This window comes from Sorex araneus, chromosome 5, assembly GCF_027595985.1.
Source record: "Sorex araneus isolate mSorAra2 chromosome 5, mSorAra2.pri, whole genome shotgun sequence".
NCBI classification, from domain to species: domain Eukaryota; kingdom Metazoa; phylum Chordata; class Mammalia; order Eulipotyphla; family Soricidae; genus Sorex; species Sorex araneus.
The window spans coordinates 118729906-118751581 of NC_073306.1; the positions used below are offsets into that span (position 1 = coordinate 118729906).

The window sequence follows — 21676 nt, forward strand, 5'->3', positions numbered from 1 at the left end:
CTCAGCTATGTCCATGACCCCTACATTTTCTTTCCTGTTTTTTATTTTTGGGGTCACTGCCAGTGGTGCTCAGGAGTTGCACCCAGTGGTGCTTGAGAGACCATGTAATGCTGGGGATTGAACCAGGGCTCTGTGCATGCCATTCATGTGTTTTAGCATGTTGAGCTATCTCTCTGGACCCCGAAAACAAATTTTAACTCCACATACTTTGAAGTTCACATATAAATATTTAGTCACAAAAAATTACTACAAGAACCCAATTTCTTAGATTCTATTAGTGTGTTCTATATTGTGTATGTGCATATATTTTTATATATCTTCTTCAAAGTCTTAGAATTGCAAATATAGCTCATGTAGTTTATAGAAAAAGTTCAACATATAATCTAATTTGTACTGATAGTTCTTCCTGTCAAGTCAAATCAGATTTAGTTTCTGTTTAAAAAATGTTCTATCTTCTGGCCCACAGAGATAGAATAGCCAGCAGGGTCCTGGCCTTGCACTCAGCTGACCTGGGTTAGATCCTCAGCACCCCATATGGTCCCTGTAAGCATTTGAAGGAATGATCCCTGTGCGTAGAGCCAGGAGTAAGCCCTGAACATAACTGGGTGTAGGCACCCGGACCATAGGGGGAAAATGCCTAACTTCTTTTTCAATTAAAATAAATATGTTGGGCTATAGAGATAGCTCCATGGGATGGATTGCATGCATTGTGTTCAGGAGACCAAGGTACGACTCCCAGTTCTGAATTGTCCCCTGAGTAATTGGAGTTACCCTTGACCATCAAGCTGAGAATAGCCCCTTAGTACTGCTGAGTATGTTCCCCCCCCATCTCAATAAGAAATTGGTCCTAAAAGGAGCAACAACTTAATCTGTCTGTGACAAATAACAAAATTACCTGTCTAATTTCCTAGTATATATTTTTTGGTTTTGGGGAATAGCCACATTCAGTGATGCTCCATTACTCAAGGCTCGGGTGCTCAGAGGTGCCACCTGATGTTGTATGGGGACCCTGTGGTGCTGGTGATCAAACCTAGGCCTTCTGCATGCATACCATATGCTCAGTATGCTCAGCCATTGAGCTACCTCCCTGACCCTGAGTACTGATTTAGTGAAACTCACTTTGGTGTATTTTCCCTCTGAGGTTTTGTTGTTGTTGTTGTTGTTTTTGGTGGGGAGGATATTGGTGCCACACCCAGTGATGTTCAGGGACTATTCCTGGTTCTGTGCTCAAGCATCATTTCTGGCAGTGTGCAGGATACCATAAGTAGTGAGGTGATTGAGCCAGGGCTGGCCACAATCAAGGTAAGAGTGTTAATCCCTGTACTATCCCTCCAATCTACATCTTCAAATTGTCCCTTTGTTTGGCACTGGAGACCCTGATTATGGATAAGAGAGATTAAGTACTTTATATATATGCATATATATATATATATAGTTGGTAAAGGGTATTTGTGCAAGAGAAAAATGAAAAAGGACAACTAACTCAGATCAATGTTAGAAATTATTTCATACAGAAGTTCTAAACATAGGAATACTTACTCTCTTAAACATTTCCTGTTTAACTACCTACCGGAGACTTGAAAACAAGTTACTTAAATTACACCTTTCACCTAGGTAACAAAGATCTATTGTAACAAATATTTTTGTGTCTGTCAGTTATAACTGAGATAATCCTTGTATATATTATATGGTGACCCTGGCTGTTCTTTCTATTTTTTTTTCTACACTAGGCTTATTCCTGCTTTAGGCAGCTCTCCAAATGCTTTAATAATAAAGGGCATACATGTGGTGTCCTCATTCACTTGCTTTAGGTAAGGCTAGTATGGAGCATCGAATGGTAGGAACAAGTGTGGGTGACATTCTTCTTGAAAGTAGGCATGTAAGCAGGAAAAGAAGGGCAACTTTTTTGTATTGGCACACCTTCTTCCCGCTCAAAGGAGATGTAGAATCCAAATAGGATTAATGCTATCTTAGCCAAGGGAAATAGGCACCAAGTTCCCTGGATCAAGGCCTGAAAATAGTTGGCAGGAGGGTAGGGTTCAGTAATAGCCAGATTACAAAACACAGTCTCTTACCCAGACTTCACATTGAGGGGCTTCTTTCAGCCCCTCTTGTAACCTAGAGTCCAGGACTGAATCCACTGTTGGTACTCAGACTTTTCTTGATCTTTCTCCAAATCCCATTTCATAAATGCAACGCCCTTTTTCATTGTGCCTATCATTTCTCCTGCCTTCCAGTCTCTGTCTTCTTTGTAGTCTCTATAGTCCCTTTTCTTTCCATATTTGCTCTTTCTGATTAGGTTAGATCTTTCTGGTTATGTGAGTGGAAAAATTTGTTCATTTATTATTTTCTCCATCTGTTTCACAATAATGTATTCTTTACCCACCACATCAAATTTTATACTAGGAACTAAGGAAGAAACAGGTAAAAGATATTCTGTGAAGAAATAGTACAGCAGATAAGGCACTTCTTTTACAAGCAGCCAATCTGGGCTCAATCCCTGGCACCATACATATTCTCCTGAGCACAGAGTCAGTAATAGGATCTAATCACTACTGGGTATAGCCCACAAAACACCAAAAAATGTTAACTCTTTAAGTAGATAGTGTGAGTGAGTGAAGAAGTAAGTGCATGAATGAATGAATCATGCTGGGAAACAGTCATTGTGGAAAGACAGATCATAAAGCTGTATGTTTTATCTAGTATTATCTGTGTGTTGATTGTACTTTCAACCAAAATTGTGAGGATTTTAAAAGATATAATCCATATCAAAAGATCTACTCAAAGCATGCAACTTGGTGAATTTTGGTATAGTCATAGACTTGCTACTCAACCATCATCACCATCAACTTTAGACTATTTTACCATCCTCAAAGAAGGCCTTTCATTAGCAGTTGTTCTTCATTTCTTTTTAGCTTCTCCAACTCCAGCCTAGATAAACACTAATCTACTTTCTGTCTCTATGACTTTGACTATTCTGGACATTTCATATAAATGTAATCTATATGATTCTATTATATATGTGACTTTTGGGGTCACATCTTTCACTCATTCATTTATTGGCAGTATATGTTAGCATTTTCTTTTCTTTTTTTTAATAACTGGATATGCTCCCTTTTATAGACATACAGTTAGGCATTGTTTGACATTTTGGTCAGGGACTAGATAGTGCAGTGGTTAAGGGACATACCTTGCATGTATCCTACCATGGTTTGACCCCTGGAACCACATGGTCCCTAGACCATAGTAAGTTGGGGTCCCATAGTACCCCTCCCTCCATACCCCAAACACTTGGGGATGACCTGGGTAACCCTGGCACTCTAGAAACCAAGCAGCACTATATCCTTGGGCCATTGCATTGAACAACCCACCCTCTGAGTTGGCCGAGAATCACCAGGAGTGGCCTCTAGGTCCCCCAAAGACTTCTTGTGAGACCTCCCCTACAAAACAGCAACAACAACGCAGTCCGTGATGGATTGTATATATGTTGATGGCCTCAATAGCCAGTACTATATGGTCTACATATAGTAGGCTGTGCCATCTAGGCTTCTGTAATTACACTCTATGATATTTGCACAGTAACAAAAGCACCTAATGATACATTTCTCAGAATGTGTCCATGTCACTAAGTGATATATGACTACACTGCATTTTCTTTATCTGTCCTTCATTTATGAACATTTGGTTGTTTTTGCTTTGTTTGTATCACAAATAATGCTAACCTGAACACTTGTGTACAAGTTTTTGTATAGAGGTATATCTTTAATTCTCTTGGGTGATTACAGATACACTGAAATTTATTCTTAGTGGATTTCAACTCCATAGTCCTTAGGACTTATGCACTTCAGTTTGATTTTCTTTCTTATAATAATTCTGGTTTTGGAAGAAACGACTCTCTCTTAAAGGCCATTCCATTTAGACAGAGAATGCTCCGAACTAGAGACATGTTCTAAAACTAGCTACTTGTAATTGTTAGTATTTAAGATAATATTTAGTAGAATTCAAAATTCAATTTCACAGTCACATTTCAAGTATTCATAAGTGATATGTAACTAGTGGTGACCATATTGGACAGCAGTGCTGTGGAACAGTGGTTTTGGTGTGCTGAGTAAACTAAGTAAGCTCAAACTGGCCATCATTTCCTTTCTCTGTGCATTAAGGTTCTTTGTAAACAATGATGGTGAGTTTTAAGGGCCCTGATCTCCTCTGACATTGCAAATGATTTGTCATTTAGTCTTTGGGGTATGCCTCCTCCCATCTCCCCTTTCAGTCCTTTTCTTTCCTGTTGCCAGGGCAGGAGTACCCAGAGGGAACATTAGACTGCTAATTGGTCAAGTTATTTGTTTTGGTCAAGTTAATTGCTCCCACTCCCTGTTCCCTGGTGAAAGGGAGAGTGACTTGAGGGTATACTTACAGCTAAGAGTCTCACATTTGTGCAGTGTTTTGTGGATCATAAAACTCTTTCATATTATTTCTGTAGTTTATAGAATCAAATAAATTTGAAGTTGGGAGAGCCTTTAAAGCCAGCTCAAACTTCAGAGAATCTAAATCACTACAGTGTGATGTTGTGATGTATCTGGAAGTTTCCTAAAGCCTCTGGGATGTCCTAATCTATGAAAGTATAAATATGTCTTTGATTACATTAATAAATTGACTTTGGAAAGTACTAAAAGGGGTCTGGTTGCCAGAAGACCAATCTTGTGATTAGAAAGTTTATTTTTGCCCCAAGGAGAAGCAAGGCGAGAGGGTTGGATCAATTGCCAATGGCCAACGATCTAATTAATTGTGTGTGTGTACATTAAAAAATCCAAAAAGCTAGAGCTCAAGGATGAGTCAACAAAGAAATTGTAATATATGTATACAATTGAATTTAATTTGCCTACCAAAAAGAGAGCCCATCTTGTATTTTGCTATAACTCAGATGAAACTAGAGGATGTCATGTGAAGAGACTTTAGTCAGAAGGAGAACCAGTACTGATAACCTCACTCATACACGGAGTATAAAGAAACAAAGTAGGGCTAGAGAGATAGCTCAACTTAGGCTTCATTTGGGAAGCTTGAGTTCAATGTTTGGCACTGCATGATTCATTAAGCATGCCTGGACTGACCCCCAAGTACTGAGCCAGGAGTAGACCCTGAGTACTGCCAGAGATAGCCCTAAAACAAAAACAAACCAACGCAGTAAAGGAAAAGTCAATGGTCCAGGGCCAGAAGAAAATTACAGGAGTTATGGCACATGCCTTCCATGCAGCCAACCTCAGTTTGAGCCCCCACATCATGTGTTGTCCTCTGAGCACTACGAGGGGTCATTCTTAAGCACAGAGCCAGGAATAACCCCAGAGCACTGCCACTTGTGGTCAGTCCCCTCTCCAAAATTTTTTTAAAATAGCACTGTAGCACTGTAGCACTGTTGTCCCATTGTTCATTGATTTGCTCAAACAGGTACCAATAACGTCTCCATTGTGAGACTTGTTACTGTTTTTAGGCATATCAAATATGCCACAGTCGCTTGCCAGGCTCTACCATGTCAGCAGGATACTCTTGGTAGCTTGCTGAGCTCTCTGAGAGGGACAGAGGAATCAAACCTGGTTGGCTGTGTGCAAGGCAAATGCCCTGCCTGCGGTGCTATCGCTCCAGTCCTTTTTAAAATAATTTTTTAATTTTTTTTAAATTTAAAAAATAATTGAGTTGTAGGACATCAAGTTAGTGTCTGCAGAATGACTTCTTAATATGGGAAAAACTTTCCTCCCACATGCATGCTAGAGTTGGTAACCATAACAGTCTTTACATGGGCTGCTCATAAAATTAGAAATTCAAAGGCCCCACAGCCAGGAGAACAATCCAGTAAGTTGTCATATTTTCTTTGTTCAGCATCAAGCTCAGATACTATATATATGTGGAATCTGCATTGTTGATGCTAATCACATTGTGAAACACTTTGGTCTTGCATCATCGTAACCATTTTTGTTGAGTCTGCTCTTTAGTATTTCTTCAAATCTCATATTCCTCATTAACCTTGTAGAGCTCTAAAGGTAGTTCTGATCACTGGACAGCTGTGACAGAAAGACTTTCCTTATATTGAGCTGTCCCTATCAACAAAGAAACACATAAAATTAGTCTATTCCTTTAGTAATTTTTCAGATTCATTCATTCATTACACAAATAGTTATTGAGCACCTATTATATATACAAAGTGCTTTGCAAGGCAATGGGGATTCAGCTGCAGTCTTTTGAGGTTCTTGAGGACAAGTGGTCTTCCCTTAAGGAAGTAGGGGAGATAACTGGCCAACAAAAAGTTAAATAATGAAAGGATGATAACTTAAAAAAAATTGTGGAAGAAAAAAGTAGGAGCTGGTACAATAGTTTAAGTGGTAGAGCACTTGCCTAACATGTTCCAGGCTCTAGAACTAACTAACATGTTCTAAGTCCCTAGAACTGCATGTCCCCTAGATCTGTGGGGTCAATGCCAGGCATCATTAAACCCAAGTATTGAACTGTTGGTCCCATACTGTTCAGATGATTCCTATAATAGAAAATAGATTAATATGATGAAGAGAAAAGGGAAGGGTTGATGACACTTAGGGTGGTCAGTGAAAGCCTCAGTAAGAAGATGACATTTATTCTTAAGTCTGAAACATGTGACAGCAAACCACTCAGAGTTGGGAACAGATAGCAAAAGAACATGGCATGTTATATCAGTTATATCAGTTGGAAGCGAATGTGTTTTGAGCCTATAAGACAGAATGGAAGAATGGTATGAGGTTAGGACGGAGAATATAGGGTGTGATTTAAGTCTGAATTTTCTTCTATGTAACATGAAAATTACTAAAGGATTTTAAGCAGGAAGTGAGGTTGTCTGATTTATGTTTTTAATATATCGTTCAGAATGGGCTAGAAGGTTCTCTGGAGGAAGATGAGCAGAACCTAGTGACTTTATACTAGGGGTTGTTCCATAACCATTTGATCACTGTATGAAGAATAGTTTGTCTATAATAAGAATTTCTAGGGGCTGGAGCAATAGCACAGTGGGTAGGGCATGGCGTTTGCCTTGCACACGGCTGACCCGGGTTCGATTCCCAGCATCCCATATGGTCCCCTGAGCACCGCCAGGGGTAATTCCTGAGTGCAGAGCCAGGAGTAACCCCTGTGCATTGCCAGGTGTGACCCAAAAAGCAAAAAAAAAGAATTTCTAGTTGTTTCTCATTAAAGATCTTTACAACTGTTAAGAGCAACCTTTAAGTGTTCTATGGCTTATGGCTTCCTTTATTAGTACATGTAATCTCCAGTTTTCTACCTTTTGCTCCTTCTTCTTTTTCCCAAAACTGAGACTGTAATCACAAATGTGCTGTTGCTTTCTTATAGAAAACTTAAAAGGGAAGGAAACAATTTATTGTCTCTCTGGAATTTTTTATTTCTATCTCCCACGTTGCTCATGAATGTTACCTGCCTGGACCTGTTCATTTTTGAGTTATAAGATAGTATACAGGAAAGAGACCTGGACCCTGAGTTCTGTTTCCTGCTCTGTCACAACCCACTATGTGACCTCAAACATAGCAGAGACTGAAATAGACATTTTTTTAAAAATGCTAACATCCTTGAGGGCTTGGGATTTTGCAGTAGGCTAGTACTCTGTCACCTTCTCCCTTAAATAGCCAGGGGACCTACTCTGGTGTGTATGTCAGAGAAAGATGACCCTGGAAGAGTAGCCTGTATCAATAATGTATACAAGCACAGAGCCAGGGAAAGAAAGGTACACTATACTGTGTGGGGTATAGTGGCAGTGGTGATGGTATGTGTATGGGTATGTCTTAACTAAAAGTGGACATAGTTAAGCTATTCTTTATAGGTTTCTGCTTATCAGTTCCTGTGTACTTTCCATGTACACATATAGGTTTCTTTCAGTATGAAGGATGTAGAAATGAACAAGACAGTCTCTGCTATTATGACATATATTCCAGTGAGACACATACCATATACAAATAAATAAAGTTACATAAGATATTTCCAAATTATATAGTTCCCTGAGCCCACCAGAAGTGATTCCAGAGTGTAGAGCCAGGAGTATGCCCTGGACACCACCAGGTGTGTGGCCCAAAACAAAACTAAAAAAAAAAAAAAAGAAAAAAAAAAGGAAAGAAAGTTCTGTCAGTGTGGGTAGAGCAATAGTGCATAGAGCATGCTTACCTTGCATGTAGCCTGGATTTGCACCAGGAGTGATCCCTGAGTGCAGACAGGAGAAAGACTTGGGCATCATTGGGCATGGCCTAAAAATCAAAAAAGAAAGGAAGGAGGGAGGGAGAGAAGAAAGGAAGGAGAGAGGGAGAGAGAAGGGGGGGGAGAGAGGGAGGGAGAGAGGGAAGGAAGGAAGGAAGGAAGGGAGGGAGGGAGGGAGGGAGGGAGGGAGGAAGGAAGGAAGGAAGGAGTTGATTGAGAAAGTTACAGTTTGATCCCTAGCACCCCAGACACTGTTGGGTACAGCCATCAAGCACAGAACTGAGAGTAGTCCCTGAATCTTATGAAAGTGTGGTCACCCCCTCCTCCAAATAAAATGAATAGGTGGTGTCATACATGTGAGTCCACACAGGTGAGCTGGTGTGTGGTGCACATGTGGGGTCTTGGGTACATGGTTTACATTAGCATGTAGCCATAACTAGAGATGTTCTGGAGTTCCGGTGTCAGTTCAGGGGATAGTTAAGAGAATAGCTTTTCTACTTCTGGAACTCAGAGCTTTCTTTCAGCTTCATTTCTCCTTGTTTCTTCTCACTTTGGAGAGCTCCCTGTACTTGGCTCCTCTGAGCCTAGGGGCCCAGCCAATAAAGAACAGTAACTGACTCACCAGCCAGGAGCAGAAAGAGGTTAATAATCTTGTGTAACAGCCAAGACCTGGCTTCACTGCTAGTCGTTGCCCTTCACTCCACTAGAGGAAATACTCCTGACTTGACATCAGAAGATTTGGAGCTCTAGTCTTGGCAGTACCTCTCATTATTGTGTGACCTTGGCCAAGCTATAACATCTCCCTGGATTTCAGTTTCCTCCGTCCTACTCTGGGCAGTAAGGAAGGAGCTGGCAGGGCTTATGAGCTTTTTGCATGTAAGGGTTTCTAGGAGGAACTCATTTAGATAAACTTCTTATCATTTTCCTTAAGACCCTAAGTGATCTGACTGTTTTCCTCTTATTTTTTACTGTCTTTCCTCTCTATGCTTCAGTCAGACTGGCTTTTTTTCCCCCTGTCCTATAAATAAGTTAAATTCTTTGCTGCTTTAATGCCTTTCCGAAGTTTGATGTCTCAACCTAGAATTCATATAGTTGCCTAGTTCTCATTACTTGAGTCTTAGTTCAAACATCACCTCCCCAGGGAAAGACCTTCCCTCGTCATCTTATTTCAAGTAGTTGTCCTCTAACGGTTATCAATATTTAAAATGTGCAAATCCTTTGACCTATGATTTAATCCTCCAGATGTATTTTCTAGTGAGTAAAATAATACCTGAATAAAAGTATTTATTAGAGAAATTATTAAATAAATTATAGCACATACAAATGTAGAACATTATGCAGATAACAAAGAAAGTGAAATAGCACTGTAAGTTGTGACAGAGAATATATAAAGGTATATAAAATTAGAAAAACAAGTTGATTGACTTTCATATTTAAGATTATACAGTAATTGAATGTATATTATACTTAATAAAAGCAAGATGCAGTATAGCATGCATCTTTTTTAAAAAATATGCTATTATTTATGCAGAAAAATGAGAATATCTTGATATCTATGCATATGTATTACTTGTCTAACAGATTTGTCCCATGATCAAAGCAGCCTTTTCCCACCTCAGCCCACTCACCCCAGTATTTGACTGGGTACTGTGAGGTACTTATTTCTCTTCAGAACAGCATTAAAAATTTTAAAAAATTAAATTTCCATCTTCAGCGATGTTTCAAGGACCTCATGAAAGATTCTGACAGTGTAACCTTCTCACAAAGTGATTATCATTTTCACTCCACTCTAGTTCAGTTTCCCCATACTATACTCTCTCTCCTACTAGAAGTAGCCTTTATCTTCATGTTGACTATTGTTGGAAAGTTTCACAAGACACTAGTTACAGTGGCTGCCAGTAGGAAGACTGATTGGAAGATAAGTGTGGGAGGGTCATTTCATTGCCTGTCCTCTGTAGAGTGCTCTGGCATTATATTACTTAAGATTACAAAATTTAAAATGGATACCAAGGGGAATATTATTATAGTAGTCAGCATACACTCATGAAAGTGCCTTAAGATGTCTTTTGAAAGATGGATTTCTTGGGGCTGGAGGCATAGTGCAACAGGTAGAGTGTTTGCCTTGCACATGACTAACTTGGATTCCATCACTAGCACCACATATGATCTCCTGAGCCCTGTCAAGATTGATCCCTGAGCGCAGAGCCAGGAGTAAACCCTGATCATTGCTAAGTGCAAACAAAAATTGTATTTATTCTTGTCATTCATTATTATGTCTTCTAATGATGACCATAATTTGACATTAATTTGGTTGTATTTGTTACTTGTATATTTTTTGCTTTATTGTTGGTATATAAGTTCCTTGATGCCAAAAATCTTTCTCTCTTGTTTATCTATGCCCTACTTATATATGTGTAGTTGGTGAACAAAAAAATTAACAAATAAGAAATGACTGAAAAAAAAAAAACAGCTGAATCCTAGGAAGGAATGTGAGGCAAGGCTGAGGAAGACAATGCCTGTTATCTGAGAGAGGGCATTGATTCTTAAACTCACTTAACATCATTTACTGATTCTTGATAGTAGCTTCTTGTAAGAAACTGGACTTTAAATTAAAAATAAAAAGATGCTCCATAAAAAAAGAAACAGATTTTATATTCTGTGATTCTGGTGTAGTAGATCTCAGCTATGGTCCAGGGATTTACGTTTATTTATATTCCTTAACTTTTATTAAGACACTATGATTTGAAAAGCTGTTCATAATAGAGTTTTTTCAGGCATACAATGTCTAACACCAATCTCACCACCAATGTTTCTTCCCTCCATCAATATCCCCAGGTTACTTCCCACCCTGCAGCCTATTCCCTTGGCAGGCATATAACAAGTTTATTTTATATTGTTCCAACAACTTAAAGGAAGGCAAATGGGATTATCAGAAAATTAAGTAATAAAAGTCAACATATGGGGCCTGAGAGATAGCACAGTGGGTGGGGCACTTGCCTTGTACTCAGCCAGCCCGGATTTGACCCCCAGCATCCGATATGGTCTCTAGTGCACTGCCAAGAGTGATTTCTGAGTTTAGAACCAGTAGTATTCCCTGAACATCACTGGATATGACCCAATAAATAAAACAGAGCAAAGTAACCCAATTTGTGATGATTGATTGCAATATTTTTAACCTTTCTTAATCTAGTAGAGGACACCCAGATTCACCATTAGTGAATGTCATACTCAGGGCTACCTGGTAGAAAGTTTCTCCTGTATTTTAATGATTCTTGCAAAAATGGTTTCAAGGTTATAAATTTCCTGTCTGTTGCCTGTCTGTGAAGCTCTATCTGTATCAAGGAACCTATTTTAATAAATTTCCTGGGTCACTTGGGAATACATTCACTTTTAATAACACCAGTGAAGCCTTGACACTGTTCTTAGGAACAATCACATTTGTGGTATTTCACCTTAATACATCTCTGAGATGGAGAATAACAGACTGCCACCCCACGTTATCAGCCTAATTGAGACTCAGAGATGGACAGTGCATTTCCAACGATATATAGTGTATGTGTACAACTTGGGTATAAAGTGTAATTTAAAAGGCCACAGTATCTGACCATTAAGCTCAGGGTGTGATGGCAGATAATCACCCTCACAGACATTCCCTGGCCTTGGTGAATAAATTTTGTAACTGTTCCTATTTTTTTGTTTAGGGAAGAGATTATACAGCCTAATCACTGCTTCTTTCTGATGTTTGACAGGGAGGGCAATGAACCAGAGGAGACCTCCCAGATCACATACCAAGAGCTTCTGTTGCAAGTATGTCAGTTCAGCAACGTTCTCCGAAAACAGGGTGAGTAAGGGGGTATGGGAAGGGGACTGGAGTGTTTGGCCTTGGGGTATATGAGGACTGGGAGGAAAGTAGAATGGAATAAAAAAAAATCTGGTAACAGAAGAACAGAAAAAGTCAGCTAGGGTTGGGGACATAGCTGATAGAAGGTAGTAGCAGCAAGACGGGTCTGTATTCTTATTTGGGTGTGCTCACTCCTGGCAGGGGCTCTGGGGACTGTATGTGGGCTTGGGTATCAAAACACAGTTGACTGAATGCAAGGCAAGCACCTTTCCCAGTGTACTATCTCTCTCGCCCTCATGGTCTGTTTTCTTTACTTGCAGGTATTCGGAAGGGTGACCGAGTGGCCATTTACATGCCCATGATTCCAGAGCTTGTGGTGGCCATGCTGGCATGTGCTCGCCTTGGAGCTTTGCACTCCATTGTGGTAGGATTTTGGGTTGGAAAAAAGGTGCCTGAAGTAGGGGATAGGGAGTGCGGGGCTCTAGAGAAGTAGGATGGGACTAGATGATGGAGGATCTTAGAAATAGGCTAAGGAGTTTAGGAGGCTGGAGAACTAGTATAGTGGGTAGGGCACTTGCTTTGAATGCAGCTGATCAGGTTTGATCCCTGGTATTCCATGTGGTCCCCTGTGCACTGCCAAGAGTAATTCCTTAGTGAAGAGCTAGGAGTAACTTCTGAGCATTGGCTGGGGTGATCTACAAAAAATAAATGGACTAAGGAATTTAGAATGTTTGTTTATGTCATAGGTTCATATCAGTTATCTGACTTCTTCTAGGATCCTGTCTTAAGTTCCTCAGGGTTTCCTATTTATTGGAGTCTTTCTTTGTTCATTCAATCCATTGGTGTTCCCCTTCTCTCTTAGTTTTTCTTCTTTTCCTTAGTTTGCAGGTTTCTCTGCAGAGTCTCTATGTGAACGGATCCTGGATTCCAGTTGTAGCCTTCTCATCACTGCAGGTGACTAATTGTCCTACTCCTTCTGCAGAACTCCCACACTATGGCTGTTCTCTAACCAGTTAGCTGGTACTTGGGTCTGCTCAGAATTGAAGTTGTACCGCCTACCCTTTACCTTTCAGTTCCACCTCATCAAACCCTTTGTCAGCTCAGAGCAGCTGGAAAATCTAGAGTTAAAAAGGTCATGAGGAAGAGCTCAATGCACATTATATTCACTAGGTCTAGAGACTAGGAGTTGATGCCTTTCTAAGACCTGGAATATCTCTTGCTCCCCAAAGATGCCTTCTACAGAGGTGAAAAGCTTGTGAACCTGAAGGACCTGGTTGATGAGGCCCTGGAGAAGTGTCAGGAAAAGTAAGTATATTTGGTCAGTTGGCCAGACTTCTCTGGGTTGACTAGACCTTTATTGGTGTCTAGTTATCTTTGTCACCCCTTAACCTATATGGGCAGGGGTGGATCCTGCCAAATTCTCTTGAGCCAACCAACACAGTACTTCATGATTTTCTTTCCTTTAGGGATTTCCCGGTGAGATGCTGCATTGTGGTCAAGCACCTTGGGCGTGCTGAACTGGGCACAGGAGACTCTCCCAGCCAGCCCCCACCAATTAAGAGATCATGCCCAGAAGTGCAGGTATGTTACTGATGTGCTCTGATTTTCAGTGCTTAGATTAGCTCCTTCTTTCTGCCTTGGAAGTTCCTGATGTCCTACTTGTTTCCTTATCATAATGTGAAGAATTTGGGAGCAATCTTAGAAATATTTCCTCTTGCAGGGCTTTCTGGAGCTGGGGGACTTAGTCCTTGAATATAGGTAAAAGCTAACTTGTACCTTGGGAACTTAATGTGAGAGACAAAAAGCAGGAGGTTAGACTGCTGACTGGGGTATCCATCCTGAGGGACATTAAGAACTCACAAGCTTGGGCTGGAGCGATAGCACAATGGGTAGGGCATTTGCCTTGCACGCGGCCGACCTGGGTTCGATCCCCAGCATCCCATATGGTCCCGTGAGCACTGCCAGGAGTGATTCCTGAGTGCAGAGCCAGGAGTAACCCCTGTGCATCGCCAGATGTGACCCAAAAAGAAAAAAAAAAAAAACTTACAGGCTTGGGCTGGAGCAATAGCACAGCGGGTAGGTCATTTGCCTTTCACACGGCCAACCCGGGTTCGATTTCCAGCATCCCATATGGTCCCCTAAGTACCACCAGGAGTAATTCCTGTGCATCGCCAGGTGTGACCCAAAAAGAAAAAAAAAAAAAAGAACTCACAGGCTTAACTTAGAAATGGGCTAACTTCAGTGACTGAAGTCATCTTGGTTACTGGCCTGTGGTTGAGTGGTCTACCTGCTGTCTCTCACCAGGGGAGGGGAAGGGTCTGGCCCTCTCTCTAAGGCTCTTGTTAGCTTTGGATTCAGTGTGCCTGATAGAAATGGTGGAAAAACCCAGTGGTGGCCTCTAGGGAACTTGAAGGCTATAGGCTCCAAAAGGACAAAACTCCTGAGATTGCATAACTTGAGGGCCCTAGAGAGGCCTAGAGAGGTTGTAGCCTAATCTAGAGAGATTGGAGGTGCCAGTCACCATTTGGATTTTGAGTATAGAAACTGGGACAAGATTGGGGGAAATGAGTGCTGGCAGGGCCAGTGAGAGGGAACCCTCAGAAAAAGGAGGCAGTGAAAGGTGTGGGGCTCATTATCTTCCCTCCTAATCCCCTCTATGCCGATCTTGCTCATCCTCCCTTCCTATGGGCTCTCAACAGGGTAAACTGAAAGAAATCCAAGAGCATCCAAGCCCAGGTATCCACCTCTGCACTGCTTTGGGTACTGCTTCCAGTTGGCTTCCCACCTGCTTGTCTGTGTGTCCATCTGCGCTTTGTCAGTTTGGCCACTCATGGAGTGCTGGGTGTGGGTTGCATATGTGGCTGCCACCTACTAGGCAGATGTCTAGTGCAGTGCAGTTCCCCTGTACTCTCTCTAGCCCCTACAGGTTTGTTTGTTTGTTTGTTTGTTTGTTTTAAGTTTCACAGTAACTCTGAACTGACAGAGCAGGGGGTCTCAGAAAGGTAGTAAGAAACAGCTCATTTTGCTTCTGCTGCTCGGGATCTTGTGGGAGAGGGAACCAAGGGAGTGCAGGCCTTGCTGGGCCAAAGTCAGGAGCTATAAGAGGAGCAGGGAGAGAATTTCAGTATCAGTTTTGGAAATTAGATGTATATTATAAAAATGAAATTAGATGTATATTATAAATGACAGCCTCGGTTGTATTATAGGAAAAGCAGGTTCCTAAATATATTTATAGGCAACTTGGGCTTTACAAACTATCATAAACCCTGATGTATTTAGGCCAAATTGAACAACAGTCATGTTGTAGGTGATTCTGAGAATGGAAATTCCTAAGTGGGAACTCAAAGCAGATTTGCATAAAGAGGAGACAGCTGGGAGTCCAAAGATCAATTTTTAGCTGTGTGACCTGGAATTAGTCACCTTTCCTGTATCGACTCTAGCTTCCTTGACAGTACCAGAGAAATGACAATAAATCCTTAAAAGGAAAGTGGGGCTGGCTTGCCTTATACAAGGCTGATCCCAGTTTTGCATATAGATATATGTACACATATGTGATTATATGCATATACTTTTATACTTCCTTAAGCACTTCCCGGAATGATCTCTGAGCACAGAACCAGAAGTAAATTCAGGCAATAGCCTGGGTGTGGCCCAAAAAATGAAAAATAAAACTTTAAAAAATATTAAAAGAGGGGCTGGAGTGATAGCAGAGCGGGTGGGGCGTTTGCCTTGCACGCGGCCGACCCGGGTTCGATTCCCAGCATCCCATATGGTCCCCTGAGCACGGCCAGGGGTAATTCCTGAGTGTAGAGTCAGGAGTGACCCCTGAGCGTCGCTGGGTGTGACCAAAAAGCAAAAAAAAAAAAAAAAAAAAAAAATTAAAAGAATTTAAAAGGTAAATAAAACAATAGGAAACCAAATCCCTTACTGAAACATAAAATCTTCTCTTATTCTGAGCATTACCATACATATAGAGTCTAATTCAAAATATGCTATGATTATCTCTTAGGCTAATGGCAAATAAAAATCCTCTTTTCCTCTATTCTTATTACCATGGCAAAAAAAAAATCCCAAAACAACAATAAAAAAGCATTTTTAAAAAAGTTGATTTCCAGAGGACAACTGGCTTTCCTTTAAAAACTCAGGACAGTGGGTAGGGCATTTGCCTTGCACACGGCCGACCTGGGTTTGATTCCCAGCATCCTGTATGGTCCCCGAGCACTGCCAGGAGTGATTCTGAGTGCAGAGCCAGGAGCAACCCCTGAGCATTGGCTGGGTGTGACCCAAAAAGCAAAAAATAAATAAATATAAAAACTCAGGAAAGGGGGCCCTGGATATAGCTCAAAGGTCTGGAGCATTTGCTTTGTATACTGGAGCCCTGGTTCAATCCCCAGCGTGTCCACAGCTGACCCCAACCACAGAATCAGGTGCAGCCCCTGAACACCACCAGCTGTAGCCCCAAACAAAAAAAATAAGCAAAGCACTCATATAATGACCAAAGCTTCCTCTCTTTGCAGAGATAACAAACAAATTTAGTGGTTAGAATATGGACTCTGGAGCCAGACTTCTTGGGTTCAAACCCTGATTGCATCGTCTCCTACTTTGTGAATGAGGGCAAGTTACTTGGGCTTTCTTGTCCCAGTTTCCCTAAGGATAATAAACCTGATGGAGTTTCATATATGGTGTTTGACACATAGTCAGTATTCCGTGTTAGCTTTTGCTTTTAACATCAAAAAAGGTTGGGGGCTGTGTAAAAAACTAAGGCACACCGAAGGGCGAAGGGCGTGTGCACTCGCGGGCTCTCTGGGTGGCTCTGTCTCACCGCCCTGATTCAGTGCTCTCAAACCGCAGTGTGTGGGTTGGATCGGGACGGCTGATGGCCAAGGACTGGTGAAGGAAGAACGAGGATCAAGCTGGTTGCTGATTAGTTACCGTTTATTCAATCTTCCATCTTTCTCATCTCCTGCACTCCCAGCTCTGTCCTCTCTCTGAATCTACTGCAGCCTCGATTCTCATCTCTCTCCTCCCTTTTTCCTCTCTCGCCTTTGCACCTAGGTTACACATTGCCAGGTAGCCCAGGTAGCAAAATCAACATAAGAAAGCCCTTCCTGAGGCCTGTCAGGTTCAAAGGGAACACAACCTAGGGGCATTCCAAAGCCCTTCCTGACTGCCAGTAGGCAAAATACCTCTTACGGGTTTTTTCTCCTCTCCATATTCCAAACACTCATTAACATCTTAATACCAGTTATTTTTGTTTGGACATAGCAAGAGATCCATTGAGGCTTGCAAGGCAGCTCTCCTGGCAACATCTTGCCACAGACTCAGACTACAGCACTCAGGCCAGATTAATCATTCCTCACCCTAGCAGGGTCCAAATCTAGTTATCACTGTTTAGATCATGACAGCATTTGTCCATGATCAAGCTCTTAACTTACAGTTAAGCATTAGGCACTTTGGCCGGGCCCATCTCGATGCCAGGGTAGCACACAACTCACCGCTTGCCCTGGGTCCGTCTTGTCCCTCGGCGGGACCCTGCTTTTGGGGGTGCTAGGAAGTAAGGGCAGCTGAGGCTTAGGTCCAGAGAACAGATGCCCAGGAGGAAAATATCATGTAGAGTCAAATTACTCCCAGGTTACAAAAGCATAGCATTTGCTAATTCTTCCTGTGTCCATACAAAAAGGACTTTGCTCTGAATAAACTATGCAAAGGACTCAAGGAGAAGAGAAAAACAATATTTTCAAGTCAACAGAACACTAAGAAAGAAGCTACAAATAAGCAAAGAGGAATGAGAGCATTGTAACGCAAATAACCCAATAAACCTAAACAACCTGAGGCTATGTTATCCTACAGGGCTGGAGCAATAGTATAGTGGGTAGGGTACTTGCCTTGCATGCAGTTGACCCGCATTCGATCTCCAGCATCCCATGCTTGCCAGGACTGATTCTTGAGCACAGAGCCAGGAGTTACCCCTGAGCACCACTGGGTGTGGCCCAAAACATAACAACAACATAAAGGCTGGTATCTCTAGAGGGGCAATCTTTATTTGTAATTCTTAATACCAGAGACCCTCAAGCTACAGGTTCCAGGATTCTTATTTCTTGGAGGCGAAACAATCAGTTTACCAAAGAACTAGAGAACATGAAAATAGGGTTACAAAGCCCAGGCTTGTTGGTCTGAAGTTGCAGCCAAAGCTGCAGAAATCTTGGCCGAGTTCCAATCTCATCATCCTTAAGCAATCTTCCAGGAAGAGCTGGCACCACTTGCAGGTGCCCTACTCAATCATATTACCTTTGAGCTTCCTCATGTTCCTCTCTCACACTTGGCAACTGCCCTTGCTGAGGCTCTCCTGGTCCAAGGACAAGGTCTTCCTCCTAAATTCTTATTTTAGAAAATTCACACCTTTTCCTGATTCAAAGCTCTAGGCCCAGTGGGGGCAGGCAGGTAGCTCAAATGGCTAGTGCTCATGCATTGTATGCAGAAAGCCCTGGTTTGGTCTCCTGCATTGCATGGTATCCACACCCTCCTGGAATGACCTCAGGGCCCCTGAGCACTGCCAGGTGTGACCCCAAAACCCAAGGCCAAACCCAACCAAAGCTCTGGATTCTTGTAGGCACACACTTCCCTCACAGCCAGTGTTGGTGCCACTAACTGAACTCAGCTTGCTTTTTGGTGCTATCAGCTCTACACCTGGAGTCCCCCTCCCTCACTTCCTCCACCCACAGAGGAAACAGTTTTACATTACAGAATAACCTTAGTGTTGTAGATCTGCTTTGCCTATGTGCCTAATATATGTGCTAGTGCTTTTTCTATGGCAGTTCACAGCAGTATCATAGACCAACATAATTTTCTCAAAGCAATACCCACAGGATTCTGCTTAAACATATTAATGTTGGTACCTGAAGAGGATCACCTGTTGGTGCTGGGGGAGTATTCCTGAGACATTGTATGTGTAGACCTAGTGATTCCACTTAAAACAAAAGGTTCGTTTTTTTTTTTTTTTAAGGAGTCTCTGTTTTTCTTTTTAATGGTGCTTCAGTTCACTTGGACTTGTCATTTTTATTATGGTTATATGCCAGAATTCTCTAGAATGAGGAAGATAAAACTGTTTAGAAAGCTGGCTGGAGAGATAATGCAGTGTGGTGGGGCACTTACCTTTCATGCAGCTGACCCAGGTTGGATCCCCAGCTCCCCATATGGTCCCCAACCCTCACCAGGAGAGATCCCTGAGCACAGAGCCAGGAGTAAGCCCTGAGTACTGCTGGTATGGCCACCCCAACCAGGAAAAATATATATATGTAAAAATAAGAGAGTGGCTGGAGGTCATTTTATAATTTATTAAGGAATGTATCTAATCATTTGGCTGTTATGAGCAAATATGCACACAATAAATTACCATATAGTTATATAATTGGAGTAGGATATTTCTCTTAACACTGTACTATCTGCATCCAGGGCCATTGAACATCCAAGAAGCTAATATATATGAAAGAACATTGTGACAACTAAAGCAAAGCCCAAACATTTGCTATCATTATGCTTTAAAATCATTTCCTGGGAAAATTTAGTAATCATTGAATTAATTTCTACCCTCCTGACATTTGTCAGATTTCCCCACCCTCCAGGACAATCCAAGATTTGATATCAATTAGTTAATATCTTTCTTTGTTAATGTCCCCCAAATCCTGTAAGGGCACGAACAATTACTCTTTTTTTTTTTTTAAATGTAGGCACCATTGATTAAGTTGATTGAATTAGGCATGAAATGCACATTACTTTTTTAAAAAAAAATTTAACTGAATATCTGTGATAGAGACCATTAAAAAGCTGTTCATAATTAGTTTCAGTCATATAATGATTCAGCACCCATCCCTCCACCATTGTACTTTTCCCACCAACAATGTCCCCTGTTTTCCTTCCACCGTTCCCCCCCCCCAACTCCCAGCCTCCCTCAGTGGGAGGCACTTTCTTTCTTGCTCTCTCTCTCTCTCTCTCTCTCTCTCTCTCTCTCTCTCTCTCTCTCTCTCTCTCTCTCTCTCCTTTTCCTTTTGTGCATTATGGTTTGCAATATAGGTGCTAAGAGGTCATGGTGTTTGTTCAGGGCACTTGGTATTTTTATTGGGACGATAAGAAGGCTGGAGTAGCTTTTCAATTGGGTGGCAGCTTTGGTGTGTGGATGTGACTGCCAAGGCTTCGGGAAGTATAGGGAGGTGGAGGAAAGTAGCCCATCCTGACCCCGAGAAAGCCTGGAGATTTCAGTCACAAAACCCACATACCTGAATTTTCAGCAGATTATATCTTGGTGAGGTCCATCCTGAGATGGTGGAGTCAGGCCGGGGGTATGGTGGTAATTTTGGATTGTGGAAGCAAGTGGCTGCTGGGGGCTCTGCTTGGGTGGGCACTAGGCTGACCCACACCCTACAATTTACCCTGGTCTGTTTGGTCATGCGTGGGTCCGAGATTAATTATGGCTTCTGATCTCTTTCAAGATTTATTTATGGGTCTCTGAAATAAGGCCAATAAATGAACTTATATAGTTGAACCGGAGGTGGTTTGTGGGCATGGCTCCTACATACCTAATTTTGACTGTTTAATTTCTTGATAAACTTGGTCCCAAGTTGTTGGGGTCTGGCCAAAGGCACAATAGCAATTTTGGGGTAACAGGAAGCCTGAAGGCACCATCAGGCTACTGATGCACTCACACAGCAAGTACAAGTTGACCTGCTGGCAGCACCATACCCCCAACAATTACTCTTTTATTAATAATAAATTATTTGAGGTAAAATAACTTGTCCAAAGTCATATATACCTGAGAAATGGCAAGCTTGATTCAAATACTGGGAATCCAACCTCATGCATCAGGGAATAGACTCATGTTCATAAAAATGATATAACAAAAAAAGTAAAACCACTTCAATAAACATTCCAAGAAATTAGGGGCTGGAGCCATAGTACATCGATATTGCCTTGCACACGCCAACCCAGTTTCAATCCCTGGCATCCCTTATGCTTCCCAAGTACCACCAGGAGTAGTTCCTAAGTGCAGAGCCAGGAGTTATCCCTGAGCATTGCTGGGCATGGTCTCAAAACAAAACAAAAAACAAAAAAATTTTGTTTTTAATTTCAGGGTGACTGATAAATAAGTAGTTATTAGAGTCACTCTAGGGTAGGGATACATCCCTCTACTGAGAGAAGTCCAGCCTTGTTCTTTTAATTAATAAATTTGGTTTGGGCCACATGTGGCAGTGCCCAGGGCTTACTTCTCTGGCTCTGTGCCCAGGAATCACTTCTGGTGGTGTTCAAGGTTTATATGTGTTGCTAGTGATCAAACTTGGGTGGCCACATACAAGACAAAAGTCATGACCCCTGTTTTAGCTCTGGCCACTTCATTTTCTAAAATTTCTGTTTATTAAAACACCACCATTTGGGGCTGGAACGATAATACAGCCGGTAGGGCGTTTGCCTTGCATGCGGCCGACTCAGGTTCGATTCCCAGCACCCCATATGGTCCCCCGAGCACCGCCAGGAATGATTCCTGAGTGCAGAGCCAGGAGTCAGCCCTGAGCATTGCCGGGTGTGACCCAAAAAGCAAAAAAAAATAAAAAATAAAATAAAATAACACCA

The 21676-nt window shown here is 41.7% G+C and overlaps 1 protein-coding gene across 1 annotated transcript in view; it reads left to right on the plus strand.

Annotated features, from left to right (window-relative positions):
• The window catches only part of ACSS2 (acyl-CoA synthetase short chain family member 2), a 58737-nt gene that overhangs the window by 26675 nt on the left and 10386 nt on the right, over window positions 1-21676 (plus strand). Inside the window, exons 3-7 of the mRNA XM_004612547.3 lie at window positions 11964-12055; window positions 12376-12479; window positions 12937-13009; window positions 13285-13360; window positions 13522-13636. Of these exons, the coding sequence (XP_004612604.1) occupies window positions 11964-12055; window positions 12376-12479; window positions 12937-13009; window positions 13285-13360; window positions 13522-13636 (460 nt within the window). The remainder of the gene's footprint in view (window positions 1-11963; window positions 12056-12375; window positions 12480-12936; window positions 13010-13284; window positions 13361-13521; window positions 13637-21676) is intronic.